This window comes from Tachypleus tridentatus, chromosome 12 (genome assembly GCF_004210375.1).
Source record: "Tachypleus tridentatus isolate NWPU-2018 chromosome 12, ASM421037v1, whole genome shotgun sequence".
Taxonomy (NCBI): Eukaryota; Metazoa; Arthropoda; class Merostomata; order Xiphosura; family Limulidae; genus Tachypleus; species Tachypleus tridentatus.
The window spans coordinates 61,434,086-61,459,908 of record NC_134836.1 but is presented as its reverse complement, the minus strand read 5'-3'; the positions used below and the strand labels follow the sequence as shown (position 1 = coordinate 61,459,908).

The window sequence follows — 25,823 nt, the reverse complement described above, 5'->3', positions numbered from 1 at the left end:
ATGGAACTCCCAGTAGTGTTTGCTTGTTTGTTTTTTTAAATTTCACGCAAAGCTATACGAGGGCTATCTGCACTAACTGTTCCTAATTTAGCGGTGTAAGACTAGAGAGAAGGCAGCTAGTCATCATCACCCACCGCCAACTCTTAGGCTACTCTTTTACCAACGAATAGTGGGATTGATCGCACATTATAACGCCCACACAGCAGAAAGGGCGCGCATGTTTTATGTAACCTCGATCAATAGTGTCCAGTTATTTAGTGTTACAGGATACCAGCATTATTTTTCCCATAGTGGCATAGTGGTATGTATGTGGGCTTACAACGCCAGCAACCAGGTTTTGATACCCGTAGTTGGCAGAGCACAGATAGCCCATTGTGTATCTTTGTGTTTAATTCAAAAGAACATTTAAGCATTATTGTTTGTATATTTATAATTATTTTATTTTTCTATTCATATTGTGATGTTAGAAAGAAATGGGCAACTTTCTGCATGTTTTAAGGAACTGTTATAATAATTTAAGAGTAAACAACTGTCGTACGGTGGCTCTGCGTGTTTCAAGGGACTGTTATAATAATGTAAAAACAAATAACTGTCGTACGGTGGCTCTACGTGTTTCAATGCAGTGTTATAATAATGTAAAAACAAATAACTGTCGTACGGTGGCTCTGCGTGTTTCAAGGAACTGTTATAATAATATAAAAACAAATAACTGTCGTACGGTGGCTCTGCGTGTTTCAATGGAGTGTTATAATAATGTAAAAACAAATAACTGTCGTACGGTGGCTCTGCGTGTTTCAAGGAACTGTTATTATAATGTGAAAACAAATAACTGTCGTACGGTGGCTCTGCGTGTTTCAAGGAACTGTTATAATAATATAAAAACAAATAACTGTCGTACGGTAGCTCAGCAGTAAGTTTGACGGTGTATGATATTAACAAATCGGGTTTTAATGCCCGCGGTGGTCAAAACACAGTTAGTTCATTGTGGATCTTTGCGCTTAACAAAAAACAAACAATTAAATAAGTACCTCATTTTACTTTGTTTTTAGTGTAACACTTTTGTTCTAAATGTCTCTAATTATTGTATTTTTTATTTATATAAAACAGGAAATTATTTTAGACAGAATCTAAATATGCCACCATCAGTTCCTGTTCGTTCTGGTGGTCCACAAGCGTTCTTCAAAGATTGTCCATTAACCAATATAGGACTTCATCAAGCCACACTTACAGGTATTCTCTTTCAAAAGGTACTAATTACCTTAACAGATCATTGCAAAGCATTGAGACAATTGCAAATTTGAGTAATTAAACAATAATTTATTAATGAGAACTTGTTAAAGCAACAGAAAACAGAGCACAGAAAATGGTTTTATTTAAGGATTATAAGCACTGAAATAATATGTTAATCCATGAACGACAGCTTATTACATTGAATATTTTCGACAGGTGTGTACTGAGGTTTCTTTGACATGTCTATGGGTTGAAGTATGATATAAATCCACCCCATTATGACGAACTTCGTACAATATTTTGTAAGAATTAAATTTCACTAAGTCTCTGTAGAAATTAGATACATAATGTATCCCTATTGCACATTTATCAAATATATGGCCAATACTAGAAACCGGGTTTCGATACCCGTGGTGAGCAGAGTGTTGTGCTTAACTTCAAACCAACCAAAACAAAACTCTCTCTTTGCCTTTGTAACTTTGAAGATTTCAAAATAATTTATGACAAACCAGATGATCTTTCTTCCTCAGACAAGTACCATCTCAATAAATTTGATTTACAATTAAATCATTTTAACTAAGCCCATCGCTAGTACAGCGGCAAGTCTACGGATTTATAACCCTAAAATCAGGGGTTCGATTCTCCTCGATTGGCTCAGCAGATAACCTCATGTGGCTTTGCTATAATAAAAATACACATTTTGACTAAAAATGATTTAATTTATATTAAGGGACATGAATGTATCTACAAATTGTAAAATGAATATTTTCAACTTAGTGACTTCAAATGGAGTTAGATCTGACTGGATCACAGTTACAAGTGGTACCTCAAGGCTTTGTAATGGGCCCTCTGTTGTTTTCAATTTATAATAATAATATTGACTCTAGAGTGACTAACAAAATACTGAAGTTTGCAGATGATATTAAGATATTTGACGTGGCTAATTGTATCATAAATGCTGTAGGCTACCAGTGTGATTTGGATCATTCGATAGATTGGGATAATCATGACAGATCATTTTTAACTATCCAAAATGTAGGTTTTCACAGTTCAAGTCCCTCACTGATGCACTGGTAACTCTTCGGATTTATAATACTAAAATCAAGGGTTCGATTCATCTCTGTGGACATAGTAGATAGCCTGATGTGGCTCTGATATAAAAAAACAACATAAATATTCACAATTCTATTTGTTATTTAAATGGGAAAACAATAAATACTGTGGTTAAAAAAATATATCTTGGTGTTGTGATCGAAAAACCACTTAAGTCATCTAAACAGTCTATCGTAGCTAACAATAAGGCTAATTGGACTTTAGTTAGCATCTATAGAAATATTGAATATAAAGGATGTTATTGTGTCACTGTATAGAGATCACTTGTAAGGCCTGCGTACAGTTCTGGACTCCCGTCTTCAAAATTGAAATTGAAATACTGGAGAAAGTACCGAGAAGGATCAGTAGGATGATATGATTGTTGTATGAGCAGAGATTAAAACCTCTAAACTTATTTTATTATAGAAGTAGAAGGGTTAAAGGAGATTTGGATTGAGGTGTTTAAGGGTCTTTATAATATATATCCATCAAACGTTTTTGTGTTTAGCACTGAAAGCAATAGTACAAGAGATCACAAAGACAAATTTTGACAGCTTAGGAGTCATCTGCAGTTTAGACAGCAATACTTTTCAAAGAGGATGGTTGGTTTTTTGAATGAGCTACCTTCAAGGGTAATGAAGACAGAAACATTTAACTGAAATGAAGAACATCTTGTATGAATATGTAATTAGTGAGGGATGGTTATAGCTGGAAGGGACATCTTTGATGGGCTTATTTTTTGTTCGTCTAAAGTTTTATTGATTTATAAAGTTGAAGAATATATTTAATCCCAGATCTGCCATCAGATCATTACCCGCCAATGAAAATAAATGTTATTACATTACAAGTGATTGATCGCCACATAAGCAGGGTTGACTTTGCTGTCTTGATTTGAAAACTGACCATTTTAGACTCGTAAACATTTCTTATACAGAATTTTAATATTATGAGCTGTGCTTTAACAATTTTATATCAAATGAAACGATCCAATTATTATCTGGTTTTAGTCAAGTTATTTCACGAATTCACTCATGTCAAAAATAACGTCAATCAGTATGTAACATGATCTCCTGTAACTGAAGGACAAAAATGCACTAAGCTCTAGATTATAATATATTTGTGGGAATTTTATTGCTAATTTGTATTTAATATTTTTTTAATTCTGAGAATAAGTAGAATTTTGAATTGTGGGAACATCTGATAAAAATTGTAGATAGCGATTTAAAGTATTGTTTTATACAATATTTACGAAAATCATAAATGTATACGTTCTTTTATTTCTCCGAAAGAGGGACAAAGGCTTTCTGGAAGTTATCTGTTTTAATCACTATACAATAGTGTGTTGTCTGTTGGTCAGTCAGTAGATACTAAAATAAAGTCACATAAAGGGCACTTAAGGTTACAATTTGTACGATCGTGACATCAGCAAAACTTGGGTTTACCACAAATCACGAGAATTTGCACTCTTTTATTTACTCTTGAAGCAACACCTTCTGGAACCTTGCGGTAGTACATTTAGTTTAATAACTATGCACCAGTGGTATTGTTAAGACTAATCAAGACATCTTATGAGTCGATGTATATTAATATACAAATTAAATAATCATTATGGTTTACTTGTGTAGTTACATGGCGGCCCGGCATGGCCAAAGTGGTTAAGGCAGTCGACTCGTAATCCGAGGGTCGCGTGTTCGAATCCCCATCACACCAAACATGCTCGCTCTTTCAGGCGTGGGGGCGTTATAATGTGACGGTTAATCCCACTATTCGTTGGTAAAGGAATAACCCAAGAGTTGGCGGTGGGTGGTGATGTGATGACTAGCTGCCTTCCCTCTAGTCTTACATTCCTAAATTAGGGACGGCTAGCGCAGATAGCTCTCGTGTATCTTTGTACGAAATTTAAAAACAGATACTAACATGGAAGTTTTTTAATTGTTTATCCTTTCGATGTCTCCAAACAATTTGTAAATGTAAACCTACACCACATTTTACATTTTATTTCATTTAGGTGAAGCTTTGAAGGAAGCGAACACATCCTTTGATGGTGTTTACTCATCGCCTTCTCTTCGATGTATACAGACATGCACCAACGTTTTGAAAGGTAATACTTTACTCTCTCTTATCTTCGATGTATACAGACATGCACCAACGTTTTGAAAGGTAATACTTTACTCTCTTATCTTCGATGTATACAGACATGCACCAACGTTTTGAAAGGTAATACTTTACTCTCTTATCTTCGATGTATACAGACATGCACCAACGTTTTGAAAGGTAATACTTTACTTTCTCTTATCTTCGATGTATACAGACATGCACCAACGTTTTGAAAGGTAATACTTTACTCTCTCTTATCTTCGATGTATACAGACATGCACCAACGTTTTGAAAGGTAATACTTTACTTTCTCTTATCTTCGATGTATACAGACATGCACCAACGTTTTGAAAGGTAATACTTTACTCTCTTATCTTCGATGTATACAGACATGCACCAACGTTTTGAAAGGTAATACTTTACTTTCCCTTCTCTTCGATGTATACAGACATGCACCAACGTTTTGAAAGGTAATACTTTACTCTCTCTTATCTTCGATGTATACAGACATGCACCAACGTTTTGAAAGGTAATACTTTACTTTCCCTTCTCTTCGATGTATACAGACATGCACCAACGTTTTGAAAGGTAATACTTTACTCTCTTATCTTCGATGTATACAGACATGCACCAACGTTTTGAAAGGTAATACTTTACTTTCCCTTCTCTTCGATGTATACAGACATGCACCAACGTTTTGAAAGGTAATACTTTACTTTCTCTTATCTTCGATGTATACAGACATGCACCAACGTTTTGAAAGGTAATACTTTACTTTCTCTTATCTTCGATGTATACAGACATGCACCAACGTTTTGAAAGGTAATACTTTACTTTCTCTTATCTTCGATGTATACAGACATGCACCAACGTTTTGAAAGGTAATACTTTACTCTCTCTTAAATTATAATTAGATAATAACACTAGCAAACTTAAGATAAAAACCGTTGTTTTCCAATCAGCTCCAGAATTATGAATTTATATTATTAACTATTTATATTTTGTTCGTGCAGTAAACATAAGGAAAAAAAACTTTTGTTTCACATCTTTAAGTCGCACACAAGATTAGGCCGATGTTATTTTTATCTCTAAGCGTTAACAACAGGAAATTAGACTTATTTTGAATGTACCAAATACCTAAGTAAATTATCGTTAATGTAAAATATTAAATCCACACTTGTACATTTAATGATATTATACTAACAAGCAATCTGCGGTCAGTGGCAAAAATATGACCATTTATTAAGTGATGTGGCATCCTCAATGGCAAAAAATATGACCATTTATTAAGTGATGTGGCATCCTCAATGGCAAAAAATATGACCATTAATTAGGTGTTGTTGTATCCACAGTGGCAAAAAATATGACCATTAATTAGGTGTTGTTGTATCCACAGTGGCAAAAAATATGACCATTAATTAGGTGTTGTTGTATCCACAGTGGCAAAAAATATGACCATTAATTAGATGTTGTGGGATCCAAAGTGGCAAAAACTATGACCATTAATTAGGTGTTGTGGTATCCACAGTGGCAATAAATATAACCATTCAATAAGTCTTGTGGTATCCCAAGAGATTCAGAAGAGTGAGGTATATTATTGTTACTGTCTTCTTTGATCCGGTCAGTGTAGGATTTTTTTATCCTACCAAAGTGAGTCTCCTGTACGTTCTGGTCTTACCATTATTATTTCACAGTTTTCCTCTCCTTGTATCATTCTTGCACTTTACTTATATAATGTCTTTGTATTTTACACTCTTTATCTCATATTTGTCGTTGTTTTTCCTATCGCCAAAATTCATACCACGTCGGTTCGTCTTCAGTCTCTTCATCTTCATCTGAAGACAATTCGTCGAATATCTTTGTAAGTTTACTTCTCCTGTACACAGATGTACTTTCTTTGTTTTTTTCTGTGGGGGTGTGTGGACGTCAGCATCTCTACCAAAGGTTTTCTCACCACAAATAAATGTCACGCAACCCTTCCCTCCATGTTTTCTTGAATAGAACGAAACATCAGCAGATACATGTATCTTACGGTGGACAGTGATAAAAATGGAAATGAATATATATTTACTGTTAACTTTAATGTACAAAACAGGTTTCAAACTGTTGTCGTTTTTAAGGAAAGTAAAAATTGGTATTCTATTTTTTAGGTTTTAATATCCTTTTTTCTTAATATTAAACGCCAGCTTTCTTTTCTTGACATTGAAAGTTTATAAGCTTACACGTTATAATTATTATAGTATTGTATATTAATATTAGTATTATTAATCAGTAATTAGTATTATTTTTAACGAAATGAGTAAAAACTAGTATTTATGATTGTTTAATGACAATTTATCGTGGTTTGTTTTTTCGACTAACGCTTTTTACATTTCATTCATGCACCTGGTGGTTCAGCGGTAAGCTTCAGTGCGGATAATGCTATGAACAATTCGATAACAACAGTTTGTACAGCACAAATTCATATTTGTGTAGCTTTACGTTAAAAGCAAGTAGTGTTACAACTATTTGAGATTAGCCTAAGTTCTAATGTGTTTCTTGAGGTGAAATTGTTAAATACATAAAACGAATAACATTTTTTTCCAGTAGCGTATATTTCTCAAATTATTTCTTTGTTTAAATATATCTGCGTAAATACTTTCTTTGGCTTAAGGTTCAACATCATACTGTTGTTTAAATCCTTAGTTTGATGAATCTGACTCAGAGATCTCCAACCATTTTTTCGGTCAACAACACCCTAACCCACTCACTTTGATTTGAGCAACATCCCTATCAGCTAATTTGGAAAATACTGAACTAACTTCAATTTGTCTCAAATATTTGGATATCATAATTTTGTTTTCTTATTCTGCTTCTTTGTTTTTGAATATTGCGCGAAGATACTCAAGGGCTATCTGCGTTAGCCGTCACTAATTTAGCAATGTAAGACTAGAGGGAAGTCAGCTAGTCATCACCACCCACCGCCAACTCTTGGGCTACTCTTTCACCAAAGAATAGTGGGATTAACTGTCACATTATAACGCCCTCACGACTGAAAGGGCGAGCATGTTTGGTGCGACGGAGATTCGGATCCGCGACCCTCAGATTACGAGTGGAACGCCTTAACCCACCTGGCCATATCGGGCCTTTCTTCTTCTGGCAACGGAAAAGCAAAAACATAATTCAACTTTTTTACAGGATAAAATTAACAGAGTAGCATTTCTTAGAGTATAATCATTGTTGTTTTAGTTTCACAATGGGCAATGTACTCTCTGGTAAGGAGAATTGAACTCCGACACTTAACGCTGAAAGTTTATAAGCTTACAACTAACCCACCGAGGGACATAGTTAAACATGATGTAGGGTGAGATAAATAAAATTAGAAAATCAGGAGGGACTATAAAGATAATTACAGGTACTGAAGTGATATAAGTGGGACAATTTGATTAAAGTCGTCTGCGTGTCCGTTACCGCTTCAATTAGGAACCATTCAACCTGTTATCTTAAAACCTGACATATACCCTTATAGCTTCCCAGGGGTGATATAAGAGATGACATTTGAATCAGGCTTTCCGTCACCGCTGGAGCCTGGCCCGGCATGGCCAAGTGTGTTAAGGCGTTCGACTCGTAATCCGAGGGTTGCTGGTTCGAATCCCCGGCTTACCAAACATGCTTGTCCTTTCAGCCGTGGGGCATTATAATGTCACGGTTAATTACACTATTCGTTGGTGAAAGAGTAGCCCAAGAGTTAGCGGTGGTTGGTGATGACTAGCTGCTTTCTCTCTAGTCTTACACTGTTAAATTAGTGACGGCTAGCGCAGATAGCCCTCGTGTAGCTTTGCACAAAATTAAAAAAACAAACACTTCTGGAGCCTGATATTGCTTCTCCGTGCGTTTAAAGAGTACATTAACTATTAAACTAAATTAGGTGTTCGACGTTTAGTATCTGTTGATGTTTTTGCATCACAAAGAATTTGTATTTTGTTTAGCTGTTTTACCTGGAGTTTTAACTGTAGGACATTCTACTGTATACATTACAAGTAGTAAGAAATCCCCGTTTGGAGTTTAACTGTAGGACATTCTACTGTATACATTACAAGTAGTAAGAAATCCCCGTTTTGGAAGTTTGGTCTGTCTGTCGCTAACGTGAAACTATAAGTGTAAAATAAAAAGTAACAATTACTTTATATAAAATATTATTGTTAAATATAGGAATGGGCCAAAGCGAACTTCCTGTAAACCTTGAGCCTGGTCTTTTTGAATGGCTGGGTTGGTACCAGGATGGTATGCCAGAATGGATGACTACAGAGGAACTGAAAAATTGTTGTTTCAACATCAACGAGGAATACAAACCAGTTATTACAGAAAATGAAATCCGGAACAAAAACGAATCTGGAGAAGAGTATTATATGCGAAGTTATTATGTAACTCAAACGTTGTTAGAGAAATCCTGTCAACCAGGTAGGTATGATATATATTTCTTTATGAATAAATATCAGAACTCTGGATAAAAATAAAACGTCTAATAGTCAGACTCGTTCTTGTGTTTTTAAAAGCTCTTATTTGAACTTTTGACGATTGCTTAGTAATCAGTCTGACTTAACCTGCTGGAAATAGATCTGGAGTCACAAAGACAAAAATCTTTGGTGATCAGTTCTCCGCTCACACCTGTGATCAGTTCTCCACCCCCACCCGTGATCAGTTCTCCACCCCCACCCATGATCAATTCTCCGCCCACACCCATGATCAGTTCTCCGCCCACACCCATGATCAGTTCTCCGCCCCCACCCGTGATCAGTTCTCCACCCCACCCCATTTTTAATGATTTTTAATTAAGTATAATTTAAAGCTTAGAAGATTTTCAGAAACTTCCTTCGATTAAAGTTTGTCCGTATTATTTGTAGTAGTTCAATGATAGAACTTACTTTTGGTAACCTTTGACTGAAGGATGATTTTTCCTTTATTAAATGGCTCGGCATGGCGCTCGACTCGCAGTCTGAGGGTCGCGAGTTCGAATCCCCATCACATCAAATATGCTTGCCCTTTCAGCAGTGGGGACGTTATAACGTAACTTCCAATCTCTCTATTCGTTGGTGAGAGAGTAGTCCAAGAGTTGGCGGTGGGTGGTGATGACTAACTGCCTTCTCTCTAGCTTTACACTGCTAAATTAGGGACGATTAGCGCAGATAGCCCTCGTGTACCTATGCGCGAAATTCAAAAATCAAACAGTCCTTTACTAAAACGTATTGTTCGCCTGCTTTACGTTAACCACAAGGCTACAAAATGGGCAATCTATGTTCTGCCCACCACAGTATAGAAATCCGGTTTCTAGCGTTGTAAGTCTGCAGACATACCGCTATGCCACTGGGGGAGGGGTTTAAAATGTCTTATTTGATTATAATAAGAAGCAGACAGAGTAATTTTAATTTACACGACTGTTTATACTGAGCTTGGAATATGCCTTTTAATAGTGACATTTTCTAGAGTCAGTTTGCTTTTCTTTAAGAGTTTTGCAAAATTTAAAGATTTTTGGTTTCTCTTTTTGTTATCGAATATTCGCGCTAAGCTTCTCGAGGTTTATCTGTGGTAATTGTACGTAATTTTGAACAGATGGACAAAGGGGGAGGCAGCTTGTCAACAGCACTCATCCCTAACTCTGGGGCTTCGTTTCTCGTCCTTCTAACGCATACATGGCCCCAAAATGCGGAATGTATTTAGTTTATTTTTTGCTATAACGGAAAGTTAACAATAGACCTGTATGTCCGTCATCCGGCACGTCACCCAGTGGGGTACTCTTGAAATAAAAACTTAGCTGTGCCGATATTAGAATCGATCGGTTATGGATAATCAATTAAGTTCTCCAAAGATTCAACGGTAAAATCCGTGGTTCAATTAATTGTGACTGGCAAAGTGCATATACCCTATTGTGCAGCCTTGGGCTACAACAAAATTAACAAAGCAATAATGAATTGCTGATTATTGGCTGGTATATATATATTATTTTGAATCTTTTGTTATTCTGATGGCCTTTGAAATAACTTATTATACATCTAGACATCTAACCTACGCACATTTTATTTTGCAAACTACCTCTGTCTTTAAACCAAGTAGATAGGTAATGTGGCACAAACATGTATATAAATATATAGTTTATTTTAAACAAAACACAAGTCTAAACAAAAATAAAAAACGCTTTACAAATAGAAAGGATCCACAGGATGCAGGCTATAATGTGGGATATAAAATGTACCCTAGGGTTTGGAGGCGACTGCCAAGTAGGACCCACATTGCAGTGGGGATACATCGTCTATCAGTCTTAAACATTCGCCAGTTTCACGTGAAGAATAATTAAATTATGATATAATCAAAGGAATATAAATATAAATTAGGAGAGCGAAATGTGGGTGCTCAAGCCCACAACGTCTCACGTCTACATCACCCTTCACAGTGTGCAGACAGTTGTGGAAAGGTGACTGCTTTCCAAAGTAAAGAAAAAGAACGAAAAAATTAAACAAAATTTAAACAATTAAATAATAACAATAAGATACCACCACGTGGGGATAAGTACATTAAATAAACTATAATAACAATAAGATACTACCACGTGGAGGTAAGTAAGTTAAATAAACTATAATAATAATAATAAGGTACTACCATGTGGGGGTAAGTAAGTTAAATAAACTATAATAATAATAACAATAAGATACTGCCACGTGGGGGTAAGTAAATTAAATAAACTATAATAATAATAATAAGGTACTACCATGTGGGGGTAAGTAAGTTAAATAAACTATAATAATAATAACAATAAGATACTACCACGTGGGGGTAAGTAAATTAAATAAACTATAATAACAATAAGATACTACCACGTGGGGGTAAGTAAGTTAAATAAACTATAATAATAATAACAATAAGATATTACCGCGTGGGGATAAGTAAGTTAAATAAACTATAATAACAATAAGTAACTACAACACAGTGAACATTTACAGTTAATAAAACAGGTTGTGTTTTAATATATGTAGTTGTAGAGGATAATTGATTACAACACAGTGAACTTTTACAGTTAATAAAACAGGTTGTGTTCTAATATTTGTAGTTGTAGAGGAATATTGATTACAACACAGTGAACTTTTACAGTTAATAAAACAGGTTGTGTTCTAATATATGTAGTTGTAGAGGATAATTGATTACAACACAGTGAACTTTTACAGTTAATAAAACAGGTTGTGTTCTAATATTTGTAGTTGTAGAGGAATATTGATTACAACACAGTGAACTTTTACAGTTAATAAAACAGGTTGTGTTCTAATATGTGTAGTTGTAGAGGATAATTGATTACAACACAGTGAACTTTTACAGTTAATAAAACAGGTTGTGTTCTAATATTTGTAGTTGTAGAGGAATATTGATTACATCACAATGAACTTCTACAGTTAATAAAACAGGTTGTGTTCTAATATTTGTAGTTGTAGAGGATAATTGATTACAACACAGTGAACTTTTACAGTTAATAAAACAGGTTGTGTTCTAATACTTGTAGTTGTAGAGGAATATTGATTACATCACAATGAACTTCTACAGTTAATAAAACAGGTTGTGTTCTAATATTTGTAGTTGTAGAGGATAATTGATTACATCACAGTGAACTTTTACAGTTAATAAAACAGGCTGAGTTCTAATATTTGTAGTTGTAGAGGATAATTGATTACATCACAGTGAACTTTTACAGTTAATAAAACAGGTTGTGTTCTAATATATGTAGTTGTAGAGGAATATTGATTACAACACAGTGAACTTTAACAGTTAATAAAACAGGTTGTGATCTAATATTTGTAGTTGTAGAGGAATATTGATTACAACACAGTGAACTTTTACAGTTAATAAAACAGGTTGTGTTCTAATATTTGTAGTTGTAGAGGATAATTGATTACAACACAGTGAACTTTTACAGTTAATAAAACAGGTTGTGTTCTAATATTTGTAGTTGTAGAGGAATATTGATTACATCACAGTGAACTTTTACAGTTAATAAAACAGGTTGTGTTCTAATATATGTAGTTGTAGAGGAATATTGATTACAACACAGTGAACTTTTACAGTTAATAAAACAGGTTGTGTTCTAATATATGTAGTTGTAGAGGAATATTGATTACATCACAGTGAACGTTTACAGTTAATAAAACAGGCTGAGTTCTAATATTTGTAGTTGTAGAGGAGAATTGATTACATCACAGTGAACTTTTACAGTTAATAAAACAGGTTGTGATCTAATATTTGTAGTTGTAGAAAATAATTGATTACATCACAGTGAACTTTTACAGTTAATAAAACAGGTTGTGTTCTAATATGTGTAGTTGTAGAGGAGAATTGATTACATCACAGCGAACTTTTACAGTTAATAAAACAGGTTGTGATCTAATATTTGTAGTTGTAGAGGATAATTGATTACATCACAGTGAACTTTTACAGTTAATAAAACAGGTTGTGTTCTAATATATGTAGTTGTAGAGGATAATTGATTACATCACAGTGAACCTTTTACAGTTAATAAAACAGGTTGTGTTCTAATATTTGTAGTTGTAGAGGAATATTGATTACAACACAGTGAACTTTTACAGTTAATAAAACAGGTTGTGTTCTAATATTTGTAGTTGTAGAGGATAATTGATTACATCACAGTGAACTTTTACAGTTAATAAAACAGGTTGTGTTCTAATATTTGTAGTTGTATAGGAATATTGATTACAACACAGTGAACTTTTACAGTTAATAAAACAGGTTGTGTTCTAATATATGTAGTTGTAGAGGAGAATTGATTACATCACAGTGAACTTTTACAGTTAATAAAACAGGCTGTGTTCTAATATTTGTAGTTGTATAGGAATATTGATTACAACACAGTGAACTTTTACAGTTAATAAAACAGGCTGAGTTCTAATATTTGTAGTTGTAGAGGATAATTGATTACATCACAGTGAACTTTTACAGTTAATAAAACAGGTTGTGTTCTAATATTTGTAGTTGTAGAGGAATATTGATTACAACACAGTGAACTTTTACAGTTAATAAAACAGGTTGTGTTCTAATATTTGTAGTTGTAGAGGATAATTGATTACATCACAGTGAACTTTTACAGTTAATAAAACAGGTTGTGTTCTAATATTTGTAGTTGTAGAGGATAATTGATTACAACACAGTGAACTTTTACAGTTAATAAAACAGGTTGTGTTCTAATATATGTAGTTGTAGAGGAGAATTGATTACATCACAGTGAACTTTTACAGTTAATAAAACAGGTTGTGTTCTAATATATGTAGTTGTAGAGGAGAATTGATTACATCACAGTGAACCTTTACAGTTAATAAAACAGGTTGTGTTCTAATATTTGTAGTTGTAGAGGAATATTGATTACAACACAGTGAACTTTTACAGTTAATAAAACAGGTTGTGTTCTAATATTTGTAGTTGTAGAGGATAATTGATTACATCACAGTGAACTTTTACAGTTAATAAAACAGGTTGTGTTCTAATATATGTAGTTGTAGAGGATAATTGATTACAACACAGTGAACTTTACAGTTAATAAAACAGGTTGTGTTCTAATATTTGTAGTTGTAGAGGATAATTGATTACATCACAGTGAACTTTACAGTTAATAAAACAGGTTGTGTTCTAATATTTGTAGTTGTAGAGGATAATTGATTACATCACAGTGAACTTTTACAGTTAATAAAACAGGTTGTGTTCTAATATATGTAGTTGTAGAGGAGAATTGATTACATCACAGTGAACTTTTACAGTTAATAAAACAGGTTGTGTTCTAATATATGTAGTTGTAGAGGAGAATTGATTACATCACACTGAACTTCTACAGTTAATAAAACAGGCTGAGTTCTAATATTTGTAGTTGTAGAGGATAATTGATTACATCACAGTGAACTTTTACAGTTAATAAAACAGGCTGTGTTCTAATATTTGTAGTTGTATAGGAATATTGATTACAACACAGTGAACTTTTACAGTTAATAAAACAGGCTGAGTTCTAATATTTGTAGTTGTAGAGGAGAATTGATTACATGACAGTGAACTTTTACAGTTAATAAAACAGGTTGTGTTCTAATATATGTAGTTGTAGAGGAGAATTGATTACATCACACTGAACTTCTACAGTTAATAAAACAGGCTGAGTTCTAATATTTGTAGTTGTAGAGGATAATTGATTACATCACAGTGAACTTTTACAGTTAATAAAACAGGTTGTGTTCTAATATTTGTAGTTGTAGAGGAATATTGATTACATCACAGTGAACTTTTACAGTTAATAAAACAGGTTGTGTTCTAATATATGTAGTTGTAGAGGATAATTGATTACATCACAGTGAACTTTTACAGTTAATAAAACAGGTTGTGTTCTAATATTTGTAGTTGTAGAGGAATATTGATTACAACACAGTGAACTTTTACAGTTAATAAAACAGGTTGTGTTCTAATATATGTAGTTGTAGAGGAATATTGATTACATCACAGTGAACTTTACAGTTAATAAAACAGGCTGAGTTCTAATATTTGTAGTTGTAGAGGAGAATTGATTACATCACAGTGAACTTTTACAGTTAATAAAACAGGTTGTGTTCTAATATATGTAGTTGTAGAGGAGAATTGATTACATCACAGTGAACTTTTACAGTTAATAAAACAGGTTGTGTTCTAATATTTGTAGTTGTAGAGGATAATTGATTACATCACAGTGAACTTTTACAGTTAATAAAACAGGTTGTGTTCTAATATATGTAGTTGTAGAGGATAATTGATTACATCACAGTGAACTTTTACAGTTAATAAAACAGGTTGTGTTCTAATATTTGTAGTTGTAGAGGAATATTGATTACAACACAGTGAACTTTTACAGTTAATAAAACAGGTTGTGTTCTAATATATGTAGTTGTAGAGGATAATTGATTACATCACAGTGAACTTTTACAGTTAATAAAACAGGTTGTGTTCTAATATATGTAGTTGTAGAGGAGAATTGATTACATGACAGTGAACTTTTACAGTTAATAAAACAGGTTGTGTTCTAATATATGTAGTTGTACAGGAGAATTGATTACATCACAGTGAACTTTTACAGTTAATAAAACAGGTTGTGATCTAATATTTGTAGTTGTAGAGGATAATTGATTACATGACAGTGAACTTTTACAGTTAATAAAACAGGTTGTGTTCTAATATATGTAGTTGTAGAGGATAATTGATTACATCACAGTGAACTTTTACAGTTAATAAAACAGGTTGTGTTCTAATATTTGTAGTTGTAGAGGAATATTGATTACAAAACAGTGAACTTTTACAGTTAATAAAACAGGTTGTGTTCTAATATATGTAGTTGTAGAGGATAATTGATTACATCACAGTGAACTTTTACAGTTAATAAAACAGGTTGTGTTCTAATATATGTGGTTGTAGAGGATAATTGATTACATCACAGTGAACTTTTACAGTTAATAAAACAGGTTGTGTTCTAATATTTGTAGTTGTAGAGGATAATTGATTACATGACAGTGAACTTTTACAGTTAATAAAACAGGTTGTGTTCTAATATATGTAGTTGTAGAGGATAATTGATTACATCACAGTGAACTTTTACAGTTAATAAAACAGGTTGTGTTCTAATATATGTAGTTGTAGAGGATAATTGATTACATGACAGTGAACTTTTACAGTTAATAAAACAGGTTGTGTTCTAATATATGTAGTTGTAGAGGATCATTGATTACATCACAGTGAACTTTTACAGTTAATAAAACAGGTTGTGTTCTAATATTTGTAGTTGTAGAGGAATATTGATTACAACACAGTGAACTTTTACAGTTAATAAAACAGGTTGTGATCTAATATTTGTAGTTGTAGAGGATAATTGATTACATCACAGTGAACTTTTACAGTTAATAAAACAGGTTGTGTTCTAATATATGTAGTTGTAGAGGAATATTGATTACATCACAGTGAACTTTTACAGTTAATAAAACAGGTTGAGTTCTAATATTTGTAGTTGTAGAGGAGAATTGATTACATCACAGTGAACTTTTACAGTTAATAAAACAGGTTGTGTTCTAATATATGTAGTTGTAGAGGAGAATTGATTACATCACAGTGAACTTTTACAGTTAATAAAACAGGTTGTGTTCTAATATATGTAGTTGTAGAGGATAATTGATTACATCACAGTGAACTTTACAGTTAATAAAACAGGTTGTGTTCTAATATATGTAGTTGTAGAGGAGAATTGATTACATCACAGTGAACTTTACAGTTAATAAAACAGGTTGTGTTCTAATATATGTGGTTGTAGTGGATAATTGATTACATCACAGTGAACTTTTACAGTTAATAAAACAGGTTGTGTTCTAATATTTGTAGTTGTAGAGGATAATTGATTACATGACAGTGAACTTTTACAGTTAATAAAACAGGTTGTGTTCTAATATATGTAGTTGTAGAGGATAATTGATTACATCACAGTGAACTTTACAGTTAATAAAACAGGTTGTGTTCTAATATATGTAGTTGTAGAGGAATATTGATTACATCACAGTGAACTTTTACAGTTAATAAAACAGGTTGTGTTCTAATATATGTAGTTGTAGAGGAGAATTGATTACATCACTGTGAACTTTTACAGTTAATAAAACAGGTTGTGTTCTAATATATGTAGTTGTAGAGGATAATTGATTACATCACAGTGAACTTTTACAGTTAATAAAACAGGTTGTGTTCTAATATTTGTAGTTGTAGAGGAATATTGATTACAACACAGTGAACTTTTACAGTTAATAAAACAGGTTGTGTTCTAATATATGTAGTTGTAGAGTATAATTGATTACATCACAGTGAACTTTTACAGTTAATAAAACAGGTTGTGTTCTAATATATGTAGTTGTAGAGGAATATTGATTACATGACAGTGAACTTTTACAGTTAATAAAACAGGCTGAGTTCTAATATTTGTAGTTGTAGAGGAGAATTGATTACATCACAGTGAACTTTTACAGTTAATAAAACAGGTTGTGTTCTAATATTTGTAGTTGTAGAGGAATATTGATTACAACACAGTGAACTTTTACAGTTAATAAAACAGGTTGTGATCTAATATTTGTAGTTGTAGAGGATAATTGATTACATCACAGTGAACTTTTACAGTTAATAAAACAGGTTGTGTTCTAATATATGTAGTTGTAGAGGAATATTGATTACATGACAGTGAACTTTTACAGTTAATAAAACAGGCTGAGTTCTAATATTTGTAGTTGTAGAGGAGAACTGATTACAACACAGTGAACTTTTACAGTTAATAAAACACGTTGTGTTCTAATATATGTAGTTGTAGAGGAGAATTGATTACATCACAGTGAACCTTTACAGTTAATAAAACAGGTTGTGATCTAATATTTGTAGTTGTAGAGGATAATTGATTACATCACAGTGAACTTTTACAGTTAATAAAACAGGTTGTGTTCTAATATATGTAGTTGTAGAGGATAATTGATTACATCACAGTGAACTTTTACAGTTAATAAAACAGGTTGTGTTCTAATATATGTAGTTGTAGAGGAGAATTGATTACATGACAGTGAACTTTTACAGTTAATAAAACAGGTTGTGTTCTAATATATGTAGTTGTACAGGAGAATTGATTACATCACAGTGAACTTTTACAGTTAATAAAACAGGTTGTGTTCTAATATTTGTAGTTGTAGAGGATAATTGATTACATGACAGTGAACTTTTACAGTTAATAAAACAGGTTGTGTTCTAATATATGTAGTTGTAGAGGATAATTGATTACATCACAGTGAACTTTTACAGTTAATAAAACAGGTTGTGTTCTAATATTTGTAGTTGTAGAGGAATATTGATTACAACACAGTGAACTTTTACAGTTAATAAAACAGGTTGTGTTCTAATATATGTAGTTGTAGAGGATAATTGATTACATCACAGTGAACTTTTACAGTTAATAAAACAGGTTGTGTTCTAATATATGTAGTTGTAGAGGATAATTGATTACATCACAGTGAACTTTTACAGTTAATAAAACAGGTTGTGTTCTAATATTTGTAGTTGTAGAGGATAATTGATTACATCACAGTGAACTTTTACAGTTAATAAAACAGGTTGTGTTCTAATATATGTAGTTGTAGAGGATAATTGATTACATCACAGTGAACTTTTACAGTTAATAAAACAGGTTGTGTTCTAATATATGTAGTTGTAGAGGATAATTGATTACATCACAGTGAACTTTTACAGTTAATAAAACAGGTTGTGTTCTAATATATGTAGTTGTAGAGGATAATTGATTACATCACAGTGAACTTTTACAGTTAATAAAACAGGTTGTGTTCTAATATATGTAGTTGTAGAGGATAATTGATTACATCACAGTGAACTTTTACAGTTAATAAAACAGGTTGTGTTCTAATATTTGTAGTTGTAGAGGAATATTGATTACAACACAGTGAACTTTTACAGTTAATAAAACAGGTTGTGTTCTAATATATGTAGTTGTAGAGGATAATTGATTACATCACAGTGAACTTTTACAGTTAATAAAACAGGTTGTGTTCTAATATATGTAGTTGTAGAGGATAATTGATTACATCACAGTGAACTTTTAGTCAATAAAACAGGTTGTGTTCTAATATTTGTAGTTGTAGAGGAATATTGATTACAACACAGTGAACTTTTACAGTTAATAAAACAGGTTGTGTTCTAATATATGTAGTTGTAGAGGATAATTGATTACAACACAGTGAACTTTTACAGTTAATAAAACAGGTTGTGTTCTAATATTTGTAGTTGTAGAGGAATATTGATTACATCACAGTGAACTTTTACAGTTAATAAAACAGGTTGTGTTCTAATATATGTAGTTGTAGAGGAATATTGATTACAACACAGTGAACTTTTACAGTTAATAAAACAGGTTGTGTTCTAATATATGTAGTTGTAGAGGAATATTGATTACATCACAGTGAACTTTTACAGTTAATAAAACAGGCTGAGTTCTAATATTTGTAGTTGTAGAGGAGAATTGATTACATCACAGTGAACTTTTACAGTTAATAAAACAGGTTGTGTTCTAATATATGTAGTTGTAGAGGAGAATTGATTACATCACAGTGAACTTTTACAGTTAATAAAACAGGTTGTGTTCTAATATTTGTAGTTGTAGAGGAATATTGATTACAACACAGTGAACTTTTACAGTTAATAAAACAGGTTGTGTTCTAATATATGTAGTTGTAGAGGATAATTGATTACATCACAGTGAACTTTTACAGTTAATAAAACAGGTTGTGTTCTAATATATGTAGTTGTAGAGGATAATTGATTACATCACAGTGAACTTTACAGTTAATAAAACAGGTTGTGTTCTAATATATGTAGTTGTAGAGGAGAATTGATTACATCACAGTGAACTTTACAGTTAATAAAACAGGTTGTGTTCTAATATATGTAGTTGTAGAGGAGAATTGATTACATCACAGTGAACTTTACAGTTAATAAAACAGGTTGTGTTCTAATATTTGTAGTTGTAGAGGATAATTGATTACATCACAGTGAACTTTTACAGTTAATAAAACAGGTTGTGTTCTAATATTTGTAGTTGTAGAGGAATATTGATTACATCACAGTGAACTTTACAGTTAATAAAACAGGTTGTGTTCTAATATATGTAGTTGTAGAGGATAATTGATTACATCACAGTGAACTTTTACAGTTAATAAAACAGGTTGTGTTCTAATATATGTAGTTGTAGAGGAGAATTGATTACATCACAGTGAACTTTTACAGTTAATAAAACAGGTTGTGTTCTAATATATGTAGTTGTAGAGGATAATTGATTACATCACAGTGAACTTTACAGTTAATAAAACAGGTTGTGTTCTAATATATGTAGTTGTACAGGAGAATTGATTACATCACAGTGAACTTTTACAGTTAATAAAACAGGTTGTGTTCTAATATTTGTAGTTGTAGAGGAATATTGATTACAACACAGTGAACTTTTACAGTTAATAAAACAGGTTGTGTTCTAATATATGTAGTTGTAGAGGAATATTGATTACATCACAGTGAACTTTACAGTTAATAAAACAGGTTGTGTTCTAATATTTGTAGTTGTAGAGGAGAATTGATTACATCACAGTGAACTTTTACAGTTAATAAAACAGGTTGTGTTCTAATATATGTAGTTGTAGAGGATAATTGATTACATCACAGTGAACCTTTACAGTTAATAAAACAGGTTGTGATCTAATATTTGTAGTTGTAGAGGATAATTGATTACATCACAGTGAACTTTTACAGTTAATAAAACAGGTTGTGTTCTAATATATGTAGTTGTAGAGGATAATTGATTACATCACAGTGAACTTTTACAGTTAATAAAACAGGTTGTGTTCTAATATTTGTAGTTGTAGAGGAATATTGATTACAACACAGTGAACTTTACAGTTAATAAAACAGGTTGTGTTCTAATATATGTAGTTGTAGAGGATAATTGATTACATCACAGTGAACTTTTACAGTTAATAAAACAGGTTGTGTTCTAATATATGTAGTTGTAGAGGAGAATTGATTACATCACAGTGAACTTTTACAGTTAATAAAACAGGTTGTGTTCTAATATATGTAGTTGTACAGGAGAATTGATTACATCACAGTGAACTTTTACAGTTAATAAAACAGGTTGTGTTCTAATATTTGTAGTTGTAGAGGATAATTGATTACATGACAGTGAACTTTACAGTTAATAAAACAGGTTGTGTTCTAATATATGTAGTTGTAGAGGATAATTGATTACATCACAGTGAACTTTACAGTTAATAAAACAGGTTGTGTTCTAATATTTGTAGTTGTAGAGGAATATTGATTACAAAACAGTGAACTTTACAGTTAATAAAACAGGTTGTGTTCTAATATATGTAGTTGTAGAGGATAATTGATTACATCACAGTGAACTTTTACAGTTAATAAAACAGGTTGTGTTCTAATATATGTAGTTGTAGAGGATAATTGATTACATCACAGTGAACTTTACAGTTAATAAAACAGGTTGTGTTCTAATATTTGTAGTTGTAGAGGATAATTGATTACATCACAGTGAACTTTACAGTTAATAAAACAGGTTGTGTTCTAATATATGTAGTTGTAGAGGATAATTGATTACATCACAGTGAACTTTACAGTTAATAAAACAGGTTGTGTTCTAATATTTGTAGTTGTAGAGGAATATTGATTACAACACAGTGAACTTTACAGTTAATAAAACAGGTTGTGTTCTAATATTTGTAGTTGTAGAGGATAATTGATTACATCACAGTGAACTTTTACAGTTAATAAAACAGGTTGTGTTCTAATATATGTAGTTGTAGAGGAATATTGATTACATCACAGTGAACTTTTACAGTTAATAAAACAGGCTGAGTTCTAATATTTGTAGTTGTAGAGGAGAATTGATTACATCACAGTGAACTTTTACAGTTAATAAAACAGGTTGTGTTCTAATATATGTAGTTGTAGAGGAGAATTGATTACATCACAGTGAACTTTACAGTTAATAAAACAGGTTGTGTTCTAATATTTGTAGTTGTAGAGGATAATTGATTACATCACAGTGAACTTTTACAGTTAATAAAACAGGTTGTGTTCTAATATATGTAGTTGTAGAGGATAATTGATTACATCACAGTGAACTTTTACAGTTAATAAAACAGGTTGTGTTCTAATATTTGTAGTTGTAGAGGAATATTGATTACATCACAGTGAACTTTACAGTTAATAAAACAGGTTGTGTTCTAATATATGTAGTTGTAGAGGATAATTGATTACATCACAGTGAACTTTTACAGTTAATAAAACAGGTTGTGTTCTAATATATGTAGTTGTAGAGGAGAATTGATTACATCACAGTGAACTTTACAGTTAATAAAACAGGTTGTGTTCTAATATTTGTAGTTGTAGAGGATAATTGATTACATCACAGTGAACTTTTACAGTTAATAAAACAGGTTGTGTTCTAATATATGTAGTTGTAGAGGATAATTGATTACATCACAGTGAACTTTTACAGTTAATAAAACAGGTTGTGTTCTAATATTTGTAGTTGTAGAGGAATATTGATTACATCACAGTGAACTTTACAGTTAATAAAACAGGTTGTGTTCTAATATATGTAGTTGTAGAGGATAATTGATTACATCACAGTGAACTTTACAGTTAATAAAACAGGTTGTGTTCTAATATATGTAGTTGTAGAGGATAATTGATTACATCACAGTGAACTTTTACAGTTAATAAAACAGGTTGTGTTCTAATATATGTAGTTGTAGAGGATAATTGATTACATCACAGTGAACTTTACAGTTAATAAAACAGGTTGTGTTCTAATATATGTAGTTGTAGAGGAGAATTGATTACATCACAGTGAACTTTTACAGTTAATAAAACAGGTTGTGTTCTAATATATGTAGTTGTAGAGGATAATTGATTACATCACAGTGAACTTTTACAGTTAATAAAACAGGTTGTGTTCTAATATTTGTAGTTGTAGAGGATAATTGATTACATCACAGTGAACTTTTACAGTTAATAAAACAGGTTGTGTTCTAATATATGTAGTTGTAGAGGATAATTGATTACATCACAGTGAACTTTTACAGTTAATAAAACAGGTTGTGTTCTAATATATGTAGTTGTAGAGGAATATTGATTACATCACAGTGAACTTTTACAGTTAATAAAACAGGTTGTGTTCTAATATATGTAGTTGTAGAGGAGAATTGATTACATCACAGTGAACTTTTACAGTTAATAAAACAGGTTGTGTTCTAATATATGTAGTTGTAGAGGATAATTGATTACATCACAGTGAACTTTTACAGTTAATAAAACAGGTTGTGTTCTAATATTTGTAGTTGTAGAGGAATATTGATTACATCACAGTGAACTTTACAGTTAATAAAACAGGTTGTGTTCTAATATATGTAGTTGTAGAGGATAATTGATTACATCACAGTGAACTTTACAGTTAATAAAACAGGTTGTGTTCTAATATATGTAGTTGTAGAGGAATATTGATTACATCACAGTGAACTTTTACAGTTAATAAAACAGGTTGTGTTCTAATATTTGTAGTTGTAGAGGAGAATTGATTACATCACAGTGAACTTTTACAGTTAATAAAACAGGTTGTGTTCTAATATATGTAGTTGTAGAGGATAATTGATTACATCACAGTGAACTTTACAGTTAATAAAACAGGTTGTGTTCTAATATTTGTAGTTGTAGAGGATAATTGATTACATCACAGTGAACTTTTACAGTTAATAAAACAGGTTGTGTTCTAATATATGTAGTTGTAGAGGATAATTGATTACATCACAGTGAACTTTTACAGTTAATAAAACAGGTTGTGTTCTAATATATGTAGTTGTAGAGGAGAATTGATTACATCACAGTGAACTTTTACAGTTAATAAAACAGGTTGTGTTCTAATATATGTAGTTGTAGAGGAGAATTGATTACATCACAGTGAACTTTACAGTTAATAAAACAGGTTGTGTTCTAATATTTGTAGTTGTAGAGGATAATTGATTACATCACAGTGAACTTTTACAGTTAATAAAACAGGTTGTGTTCTAATATATGTAGTTGTAGAGGATAATTGATTACATCACAGTGAACTTTTACAGTTAATAAAACAGGTTGTGTTCTAATATTTGTAGTTGTAGAGGAATATTGATTACATCACAGTGAACTTTACAGTTAATAAAACAGGTTGTGTTCTAATATATGTAGTTGTAGAGGATAATTGATTACATCACAGTGAACTTTTACAGTTAATAAAACAGGTTGTGTTCTAATATATGTAGTTGTAGAGGATAATTGATTACATCACAGTGAACTTTTACAGTTAATAAAACAGGTTGTGTTCTAATATATGTAGTTGTAGAGGATAATTGATTACATCACAGTGAACTTTTACAGTTAATAAAACAGGTTGTGTTCTAATATATGTAGTTGTAGAGGATAATTGATTACATCACAGTGAACTTTACAGTTAATAAAACAGGTTGTGTTCTAATATAGTTGTAGTTGTAGAGGTTGTGTTAATATGATTACATCACAGTGAACTTTTACAGTTAATAAAACAGGTTGTGTTCTAATATATGTAGTTGTAGAGGAATATTGATTACATCACAGTGAACTTTTACAGTTAATAAAACAGGTTGTGTTCTAATATATGTAGTTGTAGAGGAATATTGATTACATCACAGTGAACTTTTACAGTTAATAAAACAGGTTGTGTTCTAATATATGTAGTTGTAGAGGAATATTGATTACATCACAGTGAACTTTACAGTTAATAAAACAGGTTGTGTTCTAATATATGTAGTTGTAGAGGATAATTGATTACATCACAGTGAACTTTACAGTTAATAAAACAGGTTGTGTTCTAATATTTGTAGTTGTAGAGGATAATTGATTACATCACAGTGAACTTTTACAGTTAATAAAACAGGTTGTGTTCTAATATATGTAGTTGTAGAGGATAATTGATTACATCACAGTGAACTTTTACAGTTAATAAAACAGGTTGTGTTCTAATATATGTAGTTGTAGAGGAATATTGATTACATCACAGTGAACTTTTACAGTTAATAAAACAGGTTGTGTTCTAATATATGTAGTTGTAGAGGATAATTGATTACATCACAGTGAACTTTTTACAGTTAATAAAACAGGTTGTGTTCTAATATTTGTAGTTGTAGAGGATAATTGATTACATCACAGTGAACTTTTACAGTTAATAAAACAGGTTGTGTTCTAATATTTGTAGTTGTAGAGGAATATTGATTACATCACAGTGAACTTTTACAGTTAATAAAACAGGTTGTGTTCTAATATATGTAGTTGTAGAGGATAATTGATTACATCACAGTGAACTTTTACAGTTAATAAAACAGGTTGTGTTCTAATATATGTAGTTGTAGAGGAATATTGATTACATCACAGTGAACTTTACAGTTAATAAAACAGGTTGTGTTCTAATATATGTAGTTGTAGAGGAGAATTGATTACATCACAGTGAACTTTACAGTTAATAAAACAGGTTGTGTTCTAATATATGTAGTTGTAGAGGATAATTGATTACATCACAGTGAACTTTTACAGTTAATAAAACAGGTTGTGTTCTAATATTTGTAGTTGTAGAGGATAATTGATTACATCACAGTGAACTTTTACAGTTAATAAAACAGGTTGTGTTCTAATATATGTAGTTGTAGAGGATAATTGATTACATCACAGTGAACTTTTACAGTTAATAAAACAGGTTGTGTTCTAATATA

General features: G+C 31.7%; 1 protein-coding gene across 7 annotated transcripts in view; it reads left to right on the top strand.

Moving 5' to 3' along the window:
- LOC143233398 (ecdysteroid-phosphate phosphatase-like) overlaps window positions 1-25,823 on the top strand; it is a 57,046-nt gene that overhangs the window by 11,225 nt on the left and 19,998 nt on the right. For all 7 annotated transcript variants that reach the window (XM_076469599.1, XM_076469597.1, XM_076469598.1 and 4 more), the window contains 3 exons: window positions 1,108-1,230; window positions 4,331-4,423; window positions 8,611-8,859. In XM_076469599.1, the coding sequence (XP_076325714.1) occupies window positions 1,134-1,230; window positions 4,331-4,423; window positions 8,611-8,859 (439 nt within the window). In that variant the 5' untranslated portion in view covers window positions 1,108-1,133. The remainder of the gene's footprint in view (window positions 1-1,107; window positions 1,231-4,330; window positions 4,424-8,610; window positions 8,860-25,823) is intronic.